The 15041-nt window shown below is 37.3% G+C and overlaps 1 protein-coding gene across 3 annotated transcripts in view; it reads left to right on the forward strand.

Annotated features, from left to right (window-relative positions):
• The first annotated feature begins 613 nt into the window (after window positions 1-613).
• The window catches only part of LOC131938544 (copper-transporting ATPase 1), a 31095-nt gene continuing 16667 nt past the window's right edge, over window positions 614-15041 (forward strand). The window contains exon 1 of one of the 3 annotated variants that reach the window (XM_059296614.1): window positions 614-773. In XM_059296614.1, the coding sequence (XP_059152597.1) occupies window positions 660-773 (114 nt within the window). In that variant the 5' untranslated portion in view covers window positions 614-659. Of the gene's footprint in view, window positions 774-12453; window positions 12782-13664; window positions 13862-15041 lie in introns of those variants that run through there. The other 2 variants (XM_059296615.1, XM_059296616.1) reach the window with 2 other exon arrangements.

Raw genomic sequence — 15041 nt, forward strand, 5'->3', positions numbered from 1 at the left:
ACACTTAATAATACACTTAAATAACGATTTTAAGTATATATTTCTGAAATGAACACGAAACATTGTTTAAAAAAAGGAACCGCAGTATTGTCGTTTTCGGTAGCCATAAAGACCATGCTGATGGTAACAGAAGTAGGTCAAGCGACAGGCTAATTACATGTCTACAGGTCAAGCTAGCTATGTTAAACATCATTTTTCAATTGTCCTTAAGCTACCAAAGTGCCAATTATAATACTTTTTTTTTTCAAAAGAGTGTTGTAATGACATTTTTACTTGCAGATGAACTTGATATTTCTAAAAATATTTGTTTGAAAAATATGTTTTTTTCTTATTTTAGCAAAATAGCTAAACACAAAATAATGAATGCATTCATTCACCTGAATCTTTACAAAAAAACTTTTGTGGGACAGTATGTACTCATCAATCTAAAGCTAACAAAATCTATTGATTCACAAGGATCCTAACAAAAATTTATTAAACTCAAAGCCTACAATGTTTTCTAGGTCATAGTTCCTGCACTCTATGTAACATGTAAATAAACTGGTTTTATAACTTAACAGAACCAGGATGTAGATGCTTTACTAGTTTTATACTTCTACCCCACTAAGCATGCTATCACATTTTTAATAACAGACATCTGAGGTAACAGGAAGACAATCATGGGAACCATGAGGAGAGTAGCAGTATTAAATATAGAGGAACTCCAGGATGAGTCATCTGCCGCAAAGCTCAGAACTATCATGTTGGCCCAATATGGAGTAATTTCAGCAGAAGTATGATTTTTTTTTAAATACATACTGCTAACAATACATACTTATAAAATGTTACTGTAAAACTCATGCTAGTAAACTATATTCACCCATATGCTCTTATTTACAAGTATACTTTGAAAGTACAATCCCGTTATGCTCGCATGGCTTTACATTATTTCTAATTGAAAAGTAAACTGAAAGGATAGACTATAGTTCTATGCTTTATTTTTTTTATTTTACTATATTGGGAATTTATAAGAAATGTGTTATATGTCTGTTTATGCAAAGATGCGCTACATTTCTGTTATTGTAATTATGTCAATGTAAAGTCTCATGCTCCCACTTTTCTGCTTATTTTAACAGCAAACACAACGTGAGTAGCAACAATACATGTCCTCCTGTAATTTTCTAGGGCCAACCACTCCTCATTTTATATACATGATAAATGTACAACAATGTAATGTAGACTTAAAAAACCTATTTTATTTTAAACTAAAAAAAATAGAACACAAATGTTTTATTAGAAATGTGTCTTACAAAATATAACTAAAACATTATGGTAAGAGAGCTCTTGCTAGTGAACTAAGTATTTGTTTAAAAAATTTCTTTTCTAATCGCACTCTCAATGTTTTGAATAATTTACAAATCAAACATTTTTTTTTATAAAAATGGTTGGCTTTGGCAAAACTATTTCCTGTCTTTGCATTTGTTTCATTCTTAATGTTTTGTAAAGTATATATTCACCTTGCTTTGAGTAATGCATTTCCCTTGTGAAATCTTGCACTTATGTTATTAGGTTTACCATACCCAGGATTGAAATTAAATTTTAATTTAAACGTTTTCACTTCAGGTGTATACTGTTGGTTTAATTATTTCTGTTCTTTAGCCCTTCTATTAATTTATAAAAAGAAATGGGCTTGCTTTGATTAATAATTTACACATACATAATTTTATGTGTATCTCTAAATATTCATCATATATTTCTTAATTGTCCACATATAAAATATATAGTTTTTGGGCTAATTTAAGATAATGTTAAAATTAAATACAAGTTAACTAATTTACTAAAAAATGTTTGGAGATACCTGATTAAAAGAAAAAATATATGTACTGTAAACCAAAATCCTGAATTCACATCAGCAAAAAAAACCTATTATAACCAGCCTGGATTACTAATGGTGACTGGGGGGTATTAACGGTTTAGTTTATCTACACTTGCTTGCTGCACTGAATACCTCTTTCATGTCTATAATATTTGTGTACTGAACTCCAATCTTATGTGTATGTAGTTATCCTTGCACTAATTACATTCAATCTCTCCTCTGTGTAAGTTAAATTGACCTAGGCGGGTTCAGAAGAAAAAATATATGTGTGAGTTTATATATATGGAGATCGGGACTGAGAGGAAGTGTAGTTTGTGTTATGTGAAGAAATGCTACTGTGATTGAGAGGAAATTTAGTTTGTGTAGTATAAGGGAGACAACAGTGACAGAGATCAAATATAGTTTGTAGTATAAAATGAGGCAGCAGGGATTGAGGGCAAATACAGTTTGTATATTATAAAAGAAGACAACAGGGACTGAGACCAAGTATAGTTTGTGTGATGTTAATTGAGTCTCCAGTAACTAAGGACCCAGAGAGAAAGTCGTGATACTGTGTGATAAGATAAGCAAGTGTTAGGTTCTGTAACACACTTTGGAAAGCCCTTAATGTTTCCCTGCATCAGCTGGTTTCTTTTTTCTAGCTGAGCTTGTATTTTTAGCTCTGTCACTTTGTATGCTTTAAACTTAGCAAGTTTATGGTTTAAGCTCAGCAATTTTGTATAGTTTTACCTCAGTGAATGTGTGTTTTAAGAGCTCAGTGATTTTTGTTTTCAGCTCATTATGTTGGTTTGGTTTAAACTGGTCTTACATGTTGTGAGCTCATTAAGAAACCTACCTTTTTAGTTTTAAGTAAAAATAAGCTAACGTTTCATCCATTATTCGGTAACACTTAAAATTTCTGTTGAAATCCATTGGTGTCACTTCTGCCTCAGAAGTTTGATTTTTTAAATTTCAACTATCTGTTCTAGTAATTAGAAAAATACACATATTTAATGCCATTTTGAAATAGGGGATCTTAATAATCCCTAAAATCAATAGTACCAGTCATTTTTGTTATTCTATTAAAACCCTGCATTTTAAATAATGCACATTTGGGGGATGGTGTGGCCGGGCGCTAGAGGAAATCCTTTCCATTTTACAATTATGAAGAAGAAGAAAATACTTATTTAAAACTGACTTTTAGTATACGTTTTACATGATTTTCGTCGCTAGTGTATGCATTTCATTTTGTTTTTCTGAAATTCTGCTTTTGTTTTTATGCACACCACCTGTTAGAAACTATAATCAAGTTCCCGCCCTACTTAGTTAATTAACCATTTAAATGCATCGTTTGATTAGTGGTCGGAATATCAGATCTCATTAGTCATGCCTACATATTGATGACAACGGTGGAATGAAAGGGGGTGCTGATTTTTTCTTTGATGAATTATGCCTGGCTGACTTTATTATTCAGTGGAAATTTTCGTTTGACTAGGGTTATCCTCAGTTTTTGTTAGTGGTTCATTGGTTGTTGTAACCTGTTAAGTGGTTATCTTACAATCCTCGTCGCTTGTGTGAAAAGCGTTGTGGAAGTTGGATTTTGGACCACTGGCATGTAGGATATGTTGTTATCAGGTTGTATGTTTGGTGGTTCATAAGGGGACGTAATACAAAGGGACGTAACCAATACAAAAAGTATATCACTTCCTCGTAAATATGTCTGTCATTGTCCACCATTTCAGACAGTGCACGCGTATACTGCATCACATCGATAAGCACGTCCGGCTTAAAATTCAGCTTCACCAAGGGACACAATTACAGTCGAGAAACAGGTGTCTCCACGTTGGTCTAAGCACCCGCATATCACAACAAAGCTTTAACCTATAGCTATGATTGGTAGCGCTAACTATAACCAGGGGCGAATAGAGAAATCCAGGACGGATAACATTAGCGTATAACCAAGGGCGGATAGAGAAATCTAGGACGGAAAACATTAGCGTATAACCAAGGGCGAATAGAGAAATCTAGGACGGATAACATTAGCGTATAACCAAGGGCGGATAGAGAAATTTATGAAGGATAACACCAGGGGTGGATTTAAGCTCGTGTATGAGCCCACGTTGAAAAAATCTTCTGAGTAAATTTTTTTTTCTTGGACTAAATATTGTTCTGAGGATAGCATTGAGGGGCACCTGTGGGTTCCTACTCAACAGTCTGGCCAGACCCCCTCCCCCCCCCCCCCTCCTGCATTTTCGTTAGTTCTGTTAGGAATCTGCAGATTGTATAACACTTGTACTTATAAGAATGCACGATTTGTTAATCACTTATAACACATACGAATTCGGAGACAATACCTAACGTCATTGGTTTAAAACTATTAGCGCCTGTGTTTTTCATGTTAGTTTATGTGTGTTGGACACACTGTGTAATGGGAGAGTATCGCTGGTTAGTGTGTTTGGTGTGAATCGCTCAAGTTATCTTACGTCGTGGTGGTGACCCTCGCTTTAAGCCGACGTCACAGCGCCAAGTGATAATGGCATCTTTATTATCTCCGGTTGTCGTCTGCTTCGTGGGCACACGTGGACCGGAATAAAGCTGGTCTCTAACGGGTTTTTGTGTGCTGAATGTGGTGATTTGTTTATTGGCGCTATAACAGTTTCGTAAGATGGTGTGTTCTTTCATCAATGCGGGTGTGTTCTTTCATCGATGCGATATATTAGTTGGTGTATAGATCTACATGTGACTCGTTGTTGGCGCTTTAACAGTTTAGTAAGATGGTGTGTTGTTTATTGCGAAATGCGCCACACGTTATCCGTAAGAGTTCGTCCTCTGCTAATTACATTGATTATTACCGGTTGTCGCAGGTTAATTAAGTCTTACATCCACGTCGCTGATAGGATTAAGTCGTGGAAATGTGCTTAATGAGATCTATATATGATGTGTTCGTTTGTGTAAGCTCTCCACGCTGTAGGTCCCTATGTAACGTAAGGACTGAAACTTTGAATTAAGGAAGAAGGCCAAGTTTTACTGGTTGGGTCCTTGTGGGATGAATAATGAGCATGTGTAATGTTGTTTCACATTCAGTCAATAATGAGATTGTATAATGTTGTTTCACATTCAGTCAATAAGGAGATGGTATAATGTTGTTTCACAGTCAGTCAATATTGAGATTATATGCTGTTTCACCGCAGGCATTAAGTTCGTGTGCTTTTGTTAGGAGATTTTGATGTGTTGAACAGAGTGAAACTATTTTTCTGGTCACATCGAAACATCGGCTTTAACACACTAGTCGTGTGTAAATCGCGTTGATTTATAGGGCCACAGCAACATTCAATAGCACGTTTTACAATCCGCTAGAAATCAGGCAATGGTTTTTCGTGTTACAATCATCCAGCAATGATTTCTTTAGCACAAAAATCATATCATACCTTTTCATGGCATGGGAAGACGTTTTTCATCCACACTGCTTTTTCATGGCACGAAAAGCCCATGAACAGTTGGTATTTTGTTCTTGCTTGTACTTACCCTGTGTGTTTGCAACAGTTGATTTTTAATGCCTCACCATTACGGCCTGGTTTATCTTGAGGGGTTCTCTTCTGTAATCAGCGAGAGGGACTTTACCCAGTAGCCTCAACAACTATTTCAGCCTATTGTTGGCTGATGTCTGATTTAAATCTATTTTGTTTCTATCCAAGGGTTCTAAAAAAAAGAAAGTAAGGGGCTCACTCTATCGGTGTAACACTTTGTCAGGCCGACTGTTTTTTTTTTTTTTTTTTTTTTTGTCACGTTGTCTTTGACTCCCATGCCAATCGCGACTCATCATACTGTCAATCTGTCCATGACTCCACATCTTGGTAGTGACTCCTAAGCTGTCATTGACTTAGTATACCGTCTTTTACTCCTACTGGCAGTCAGAGTTTCTTCCAGGCGAAGAAAGTCTCCCCTTCCCCCCCCCCCCCCCCCCCAACGAAACGGAATTTATATAGAAAATATACTTTTATCAGTGTCCCGTCGTCCCCCCCCCCCCCCCGGAAAATTTACTCCGCCCCCTCCCCGGAGAAAAAAATCTGGAAGAAGCACTGCTGGCAGTGACTCTTCATACTCTCAGTAACACTTCATGCCGTCAGGTGAACCCTTTAACCATTAGTGACCCCTCATACAAACAGTGACACCCCCCCCCCCCAAAATTTTTTTAGTGATCCCTCAAACTGTTTGTCTTTCATAGTCTTAGACCCAATATGTCTTCATATTGACTTGCTATTACGCCTCTCCTATTTTTGTGGTATATGTTTATCCTAGCCGGCAATCATTTTTTCTTGCGCTTATTGGGCACTTTTCGTTTAGAGCAACATGTGCACTTATCTTGGTTTTAATCAGGAATAAAGTGTTAAGCAAACTGAGAGGCGACCCTTCCTGGTGAGCTAGTACAAATTGAAATATAATTGTTATTGTTATACAATAATGTTAACTTTGTTTACCTCCCTTGCAATATTAAAAAAAATAGTTACTTCCCATTTATTAATTCGATTTAAACGAAGGGAGGCAACCTATAACTACGTACTCAAAAGTCGATATGAATAGAGAGAAATTCAACAGTAATAAAATAAAGTATTTTGTGAAATATGAGTGTTAAAACCGTTAAGTTCTGCCTGATGTCCGTATTTCATGAAGTTTAGAATTATCATAAGAATATATTTAAAATAGAAAAACCGTATAGTCGTATTAAATATCAGGTAATTAAAGTTTAGGTATCGAAGTATAAGTTCACTCACTCTTATGCCCTAATGCTTTAGATCTATCCTTGGAAATTTTTCCTACTGTGTGATTTAATTTCTATTCACTGGAAGGCATAAGTTCCTGAACTATGTTTAAAAATTAAATTTAAAAAAAAAAAAAAAAAAAAAAGTGATTTAATTTCTAATTTCGACGATCCAAATCACTTTATCAGCTGAAGGCTAAATTTATTGGTTTTCTTTAAAAAAAAAAAATAAAGGACAGAAAGAAGCGCCTATTTTTATTTTTGTTCACATCTTCTCTCTCTTCTACACAATTCTGTAGAAAGGTTCATGTCGCGTGCTTAAAAGCAATTAACTTTTTATATGAGTGAGTCGATCGTGCTAATCCTATCTTGTGACTTTAAAAAAATGTCTATCGTTTTTACAAAAATATTTTTTAAGTAAATTAAAATATGTAAGCACACATTCTTTCTACTTCTTTTTCATCTTCATATTATAATTACAACTATTAAAGACGTGTTTGTAGGCTAAATGAAAGTAAAATTGTATTTTCAGTTGAATCAAGTAACAATTTTCAACAAGTTGTTTTTTTTTTTTTTTTTGTTTTTTTGTTTTTTTTTAGTTTTTCGAGTGCTAGCTGATAAACGTTTTTTGGTTCATTTTTATTTATTTTTATTTTTGCGTCTATAAAGTAGTGATTTATTAATATTTTAAGCCAGTGACTGTTGGGGCGGCTGGGTTGGGACCGCCGATAGCCGGCTTTTATGGTGGTGTCGCTAGGAGCGAGGACTGGTAGTTTAATGATAATTTCTTTCAAGTTTCTTCTGTTAGGGGTTTGAAGTCTGATTTCAATCATAATCACAGAATGTATTTTTTTTTCTTAAAGGTCATATTTATTGTTTTGGTTTTATAACATATTTTAACTTCCTTTTTTTTTGGGGGGGGGGGGGGGGGGGCGGGGTTGTGATGTTAATATAGGTTAGTGTCAATGTTATGATTTATTGTATATCTTTAGTTTTACTTTATTTTGGGCAACGTTTATATATTTTCTATTTCAAAACCTTTGAAAGGTTGTGTAAGAGGTTTTAGGTGTACAGTTATTCGGGTCTAACTTTGAGATAAGTTGAAGTATAGGGGACGTTAAGTTTATTAATTTTTTTTTTTCAAAATGATTTTTGGTATGATGTTGAATTAAGATTCGAATGATTACTATTAGGTGGGTTTTTTTTTTAATTAATGTTAATATCGTGTATATAATACTGTTAACGTTAGCATCATTAGTTTTTGTTTTTATTGTTTAAAATTGTATTTTTTTAATTAGATTTTGTTTTTAAGCAGTTTTTTTTTATTGGGGGGGGGGGGTTCTTGGATTAACATCCAAAGACAGCCTTAGTGCCATCTGTAATATAAAACTGTCCAAAGATAGACAACCCCTCCACCCTCACCCCAATGCCGTTGACTAATCTCTCACGTAATTGTGCCTTCAACAAGAGTTTTATCTCACGCACTTACAGAAAACACTTTAAACCTGACCGTTAGTCAGTAGAAAGTAGGGCCTTAGTGTTTTCCTTCGGCCCTTGTCAAAGTGTTGCGAAATGCCCCAAGCTATACATTTATTCTCTTTTTTTTTACATTTTTTATAGCTGATCTTATTAAGGTGGTTTTACCCTGTCATGTGATTTTATCTATCGTTTAGTGTAGAATGGTGATTAATGTTCGTTAATGTATATAGCTTGTGTGGATGCGTCGTGCGAATAGACAGGTTTGTTTCACAATTGATTGTGTTTGTTAATGAGACATATTCCACAATTTCGCTTGTTTTAAGCATAGTGTTCCTAATCCTTGAACTAGATAGACTCAAGCAGGCATATTTATCATTCTAGTACTAGGGCACGTTTCATTATAACAGAAGCTGTTTCTACTCCCGAAGTCAAACACCAAACTCCGCGAGTTTACCTAAAGAGACACTTCTCAGCGTTAAACAATCAGAACAGGGTTTGTGTAGTGTGTTGAGCATATTCATCTTCGCTGTTATGCTAGATATTTCTGATTTAAACAACTCTCTTCAAGTGTGTCGACTTTAGATACACGTCATTTATTTATCTTAATAGTGCAAATACATCATTAAAGTGTATGTAGCTGCGACACTAACCCCACACATCATTGCCCGGGGGCAGGGGGAGGAGTCGATTATGACGGCCCTATATAGATTTAGAATTTTGCCTTTCTCCTCCGAAAATACTGTATATTTGTATGCAGGGCTATGTAGGCTATTTAAATATTATGTAGACGAGAAAAATGGCCCGTTGAGGAAGGATACACCGGGCGCTAGGTTGATAGTGCTGTCTCTTTTCTCTAAACTAAAACCAACCCACCCCCCCCCCCACACACACACACCACCCCCCCCACCCCCACACCCACCCCACACACCAGTCCCCCCCACCCCACCCCCACCCCCCAAAAAACATGTCTACCGTCCCATTCAACGAAATATAATTATATACTTTTTCCAGTGTCCGCCCCCTCCCCGAAAATTTTACCCCCGCCCCCGAAAATTTCAAGTACCCCCACCGCTCTCCGGGGAGGAAAAAGTCTGAAAGAAACACTGGTGTCGCGCTTAGCCACTACGCGAAGAATTGCATTAAAGAAATTGCGAGAAAACCACTTTTTAGATTAGACACATTAATTAGGCGGTAATTTTATTATAGAGTATCGATGAGGAAACCACCGCCCCACCCACCCCCCCCACTCACACCTCCCCCACCCCCACTCCCCCCCCCCCACTCCCAAAAAAAACATGTCTACCGTCCCATTCAACGAAATATAATTATATACTTTTTCCAGTGTCCGCCCCCCCTCCCCGAAAATTCTAACCCCGCCCTCGAAAATTTCAATTACCCCCACCCCTCTCCGGGGAGGAAAAAGTCTGAAAGAAACACTGGTGTCGCGCTTAGCCACTACCCGAAGAATTGCATTAAAGAAATTGCAAGAAAACCACTTTTTAGATTAGACACATTAATTAGGCGGGTAATTTTATTATAGAGTATCGATGAAGAAATTTCTTTTGAGTTGGGGAGGGGGGGGGGCTCAGACGTTCTTTCGCGGGGGGTGGGGCTTCGCCCCTACCCGAAGAATTGTATGCAAGAAACTCTTCACGCAAACCATTAAGATTAGACAACATTTCCTTTTTATTCAATGTTAACGCGAAAATCAATGACGTCATATAACTGTGAGCACTCTCTGGGTTTGAGATTATTTTCTACTCTGTGCGCTAAATGTGTCGACGTCATACTTCGTTTTTCGAATTACTGTGCATGTTTTTATTTTCCTTGTGTTTTCTCTAGAGCGTTCTTGTCAGACAGATAGATAGATAGATAGATAGAGAGACAGCGAAAACTATTATTATAGACGAGAAAAATGGCCCGTTGAGGAAGGATACACCGGGCGCTAGGTTGATAGTGCTGTCTCTTTTCTCTAAACTAAAACCAACCCACCCCCCCCCACACACACACCACCCCCCACCCCCCCACCCCACACCCACCCCACACACCAGCCCCCCCCCCCCACCCCACCCACCGCCACCCACCCCCACCCCACCCCCACCCCCCCAAAAAACATGTCTACCGTCCCATTCAACGAAATATAATTATATACTTTTTCCAGTGTCCGCCCCCTCCCCGAAAATTTTACCCCCCGCCCCCGAAAATTTCAAGTACCCCCCACCGCTCTCCGGGGAGGAAAAAGTCTGAAAGAAACACTGGTGTCGCGCTTAGCCACTACGCGAAGAATTGCATTAAAGAAATTGCGAGAAAACCACTTTTTAGATTAGACACATTAATTAGGCGGTAATTTTATTATAGAGTATCGATGAAGAAATTTCTTTTGAGTTGGGGAGGGGGGGGGGGCTCAGACGTTCTTACGCGGGGGGTGGGGCTTCGCCCCTACCCGAAGAATTGTATGCAAGAAACTCTTCACGCAAACCATTAAGATTAGACAACATTTCCTTTTTATTCAATGTTAACGCGAAAATCAATGACGTCATATAACTGTGAGCACTCTCTGGGTTTGAGATTATTTTCTACTCTGTGCTAAATGTGTCGACGTCATACTTCGTTTTTCGAATTACTGTGCATGTTTTTAAATTGCTTGTCTTTTCTCTAGAGCGTTCTTGTCAGACAGATAGATAGATAGATAGATAGAGAGACAGCGAAACTATTATTATAGATATTAGTGTGTATTAGGGCCTATATATTTTCAAAAGCATTGAGCAATCATACATACATACATACATACATACATACATACATACATACATACATACATACATACATACATACATACATACATACATACATACATACATACATACATACATACATACATACATACATACATACAAATTTATTCACAGACAGACAGACAGACAGACCGATAGATAGATAATTAGATAGATAGATAGATAGATAGATAGATAGATAGATAGATAGATAGATAGATAGATAGATAGATAGATAGATAGATAGATAGATAGATAGATAGATAGATAGATAGATAGATAGATAGATAGATAGGTAGGTAGGTAGGTAGGTAGGTAGGTAGGTAGGTAGGTAGGTAGGTAGGTAGGTAGGTAGGTAGATAGATAGATAGATAGATAGATAGATAGATAGATAGATAGATAGATAGATGTCATTTCTATCGAGCTGGGTTTTTTAGAATGCACGTCCACCTCATTTGATTCTACTAAAATAGGTGTGATCACACGCTTTTGACACACAAGCATTGTGCAACACCATTGTACGTGTCTATATGTCAGGTGTCCATTCAGTATGTTGTCTAGTGTATAGATCTGCTAGCGCACTGAATGTACGTGTTCAATACGGGAAGTGACCACCTAAAGGTCCACGGCGAGTCTTTACTGAATGGTATACATCTGTTGTATTGATCGGGACCTTCGCACGTAAATCAGACGTACAGGTGTTATTTTTTTTTTTTTTTTTTGTTAGGGATAGGGTCTGTTTATGTTAGTCTAAATTTTATTCTTGCCATGTAATGAGCGGGCTACTTGTTATGTTTTGTACTCGTAGTTTCTTTCTTTTGGTTCAGATTTTTTTGTGTCCATCGTTTAATACTGATCAATGTATAATTGTTTTGAAAAAGCGAATTGTTTCTACCTTAAAAAAAATTTACTTGTAGTCTTTTCTCTTCATTTCCCCAAATGTACAGTGAGGTCAGTTAAGTACAACAACCTGCACATTAATTGGCGACTGTGTATGATTTAACATTGGTTGTTATACCCGATTCGATTTCTTCAGTAAATTGCTATTATTTAACCAGGACCGTGTCTTACAGGTGAAGCTTCAATGCCTGGTCTCTTAAGTGTGTATGAAGTGGAATTTTTTCAATCAATAGCCACGCAAGTCAATCACTAGCCACGCAAGTCAATCACCTCAGCTTACACACACGCACACACACACACACACACACACACACACACACACACACACACACACCGTCTAGTTGTTTGAATAGTCAGTCTTTATTTTAACCCATTTGGCCTTGCGTGTCTTGGTTTAGGACTCGCCTTTGGCAATGTTTTTTTTTTTTTTTTGTGGATTTCTTTGTTGGCAGGTCTCTGTGTGGATTAAACTGATGACAAATCTTTTAGTGGATTAAGTTGATGGAAAATCTTTCAGTGGATTATCTTGCTGTAGGTGTGTAGGAGCCGGTCATTGAGATTAATTACCAAGCGTGAACTTTTCCTCAATTTGTCTCTACCTGCCAATAGTGTATCCTGTTCTCTAAATATTTTTTTAATTCAAGCCTAGGGGACTTTCCTTTAACGTGTGCATTCATTCCCCCTGTTTTGGGACAGGTTAACCTGTAACTTTGATGTGTGTTTATCTTAGTCGAGTGTCGTCTGCCGGACTGTCGTGTCCGCGTAGCAACCGCTCGGACACTTACGGGTCATCGCTGCTAGTAGTTGGTCGCGTGGCCGGTGCACGTCTGTTGTGCAACTGACCAAACGTGGGGGTAGGCGTGTACCGAAATGTGGAATATTTTCTCTTATAAGGTGCTCTGTGTCCAGGACTGATATTCAGACTGTGTCGGTGTGAGTTAAGTGATGTGTAGGTCGTGTTGTGGATTTCTAACGTAGCCGTCGACGTGAACGAACAACATGTTGTCTGGGAGAAAAGGTTATCAGAAGCTTAGGGTAAGTGCATTGATCAAGTACCTGACATTTACTGTCTTCTTCTTAGCCTTGACCTTTTAGTGAGATATATATATATATATATATATATATATATATATATATATATATATATATATATATATATATATATATATATATATATGGATAGATAGATAGATAGATAGATAGATAGATAGATAGATAGATAGATAGATAGATAGATAGATAGATAGATAGATAGATAGATAGATAGATAGATAGATAGATAGATAGATAGATAGATAGATAGATAGATAGATAGATAGATAGATAGATAGATAGATAGATAGATAGATAGATAAATAGATAGATATCTGGATTTTATCTGTTTTTCGTTTATCCTTTCGTGGAAAAGGGGTGGGGGGGGGGGGGGTCAGAAGGACCCGATTGTTCCTTGTTTGGATATTTACAAACCAATTAAGTTTGATAGATTGATCGTTGGCTGGGTGGCTTGATTGATGGATGGACTGACAGGTACACATAATATAGGTAAACAAATAGATAGACAGACAAATTAATGTAAAGACAAACAGACAGTGTATTAGTTTAAACAATGTATGTTTGTTTACTTAGAACAAAATAATGAATATCCGATTCTATAAATAGACTAACCATGACACAACACTTTTGTTTTTTCCATTACGCTAGTGGTCAATACACATGCGCTGACCGATGTAAACATCTGGTAGCTTCCAGAAATTCTATTTTTATGTTATTCTTGGGGGTGATTCATTTGCTGATCGTTCCTCGGTATATATAGAGAGAAAGTACTTGGACCTTTTTTTAAATCATCCCTGTTGTTAATTGTGCACCGTATTCGTTAATTAAGTCACGCGACACGCCCACTTCAACGCGTTAATGCCAGAAATGAACATGGTCAAGTGAGATAATAATGACCTAGTTACGATCTATTTTTAGCGCCTTGTCAGCTGACTTGCATCCTACGGAAGATGACTTGCTGTTTACGTTGGTTTAAATACATTTGAACATTTTTATTGTGTAAGACCACGTTCAAATAGTAGGACATAGACGTAAAAACACTAGACAACACCACATTTTAAGGTAACGTTTGCTGTTCTATTGGCGAGAAATAAAACAGACGTACCAGGTTAAAGGTCAAATCCGTACGAACTGTGTGAATCAATAATAGGTTACACATTGTAGCGGTGTATGGTACTGCGTGGTACTAGTCTAGTCTAGCTAGAAAAAAAAATGTAAGGCTTATCTATATGACGTGATACTCATTACTTTACAATTTAAACCCAATAGACGCACGATATTCCCCTTGATTTTTGTTTCAAAATTTAGGTCAGTTTAGATTAAGATTATTATCATGTGGGACATGTGTGCTGATCCGCATGCAGTGTGTAGAAATCTAGGCATATCCTTGTTTTATCCAGTTTTGTAGGTCGCGTGAATTGCTTTAAAAGAATGTTATAGATTATTATATAGAGCTAGAACTATATCATATCTATAGGTTTACACCATGTTTTATGTTAGCTATTTCTTTTTTTATTTCTAAAAATCATTTTTTTTTAAACCCTGCCATTCCAATAATATTAACATTAACGAAGTGACTACTCGATAGAAGCCTCCTCCCCCAGCGCTAGAATCGAGTTTATAAATATTAGATTTAGAACTCTAGATCTAGATCTAGTTGTTTTGGAAGACTAATCACTGATTGGAATGTTAGAAGCCTAGGATGGTTTTCATTACTTGGAGCCCTGCAGATAAGGGTAGATAAATGTGATACTGTGTATGATTAGAGCTACCTGCAGTAAACGAGAGTGATAACCCCTTGCAAGCCAGTTCAAACCCCTTAGGTTGGGAAAATTAATAGATCATTGACCTGGGTATATGAGCCTGTTTGTTTAATTTAGCTTGTAGGTTTACAATAACAGGAATGGAGAACGTGAGGAAACATGCGTATTGTAGTGAACACCCCGCCCCCACCCCCGTTTAGCCTATGTTAAGTTTGTAAACATACATTAAAGTATGTGTAACTTGCTTGTGGTGTGGTCCGACTGTGGCTAGGGGGACCATGTCTCCATAAATAAACATCAGGCCTATGTTGGCTTCCCCCCACCCATTATAGGCACCAGTGGTCACTTAAATCTAGACACCCTAAATCAACCAATATGTGCAACCTCTCCACCCCCCCCCCCAACCACTAAACCATGAGTTCCATTCGATTATAGCTCTCTTCTCCCCCCCCCCCTCCCCCCCCCCCCCTCCACTCACT

The sequence above is a fragment of the Physella acuta genome, unplaced genomic scaffold (genome assembly GCF_028476545.2).
Source record: "Physella acuta isolate Inbredline_101_S28 unplaced genomic scaffold, ASM2847654v3 ptg000247l, whole genome shotgun sequence".
NCBI classification, from domain to species: domain Eukaryota; kingdom Metazoa; phylum Mollusca; class Gastropoda; family Physidae; genus Physella; species Physella acuta.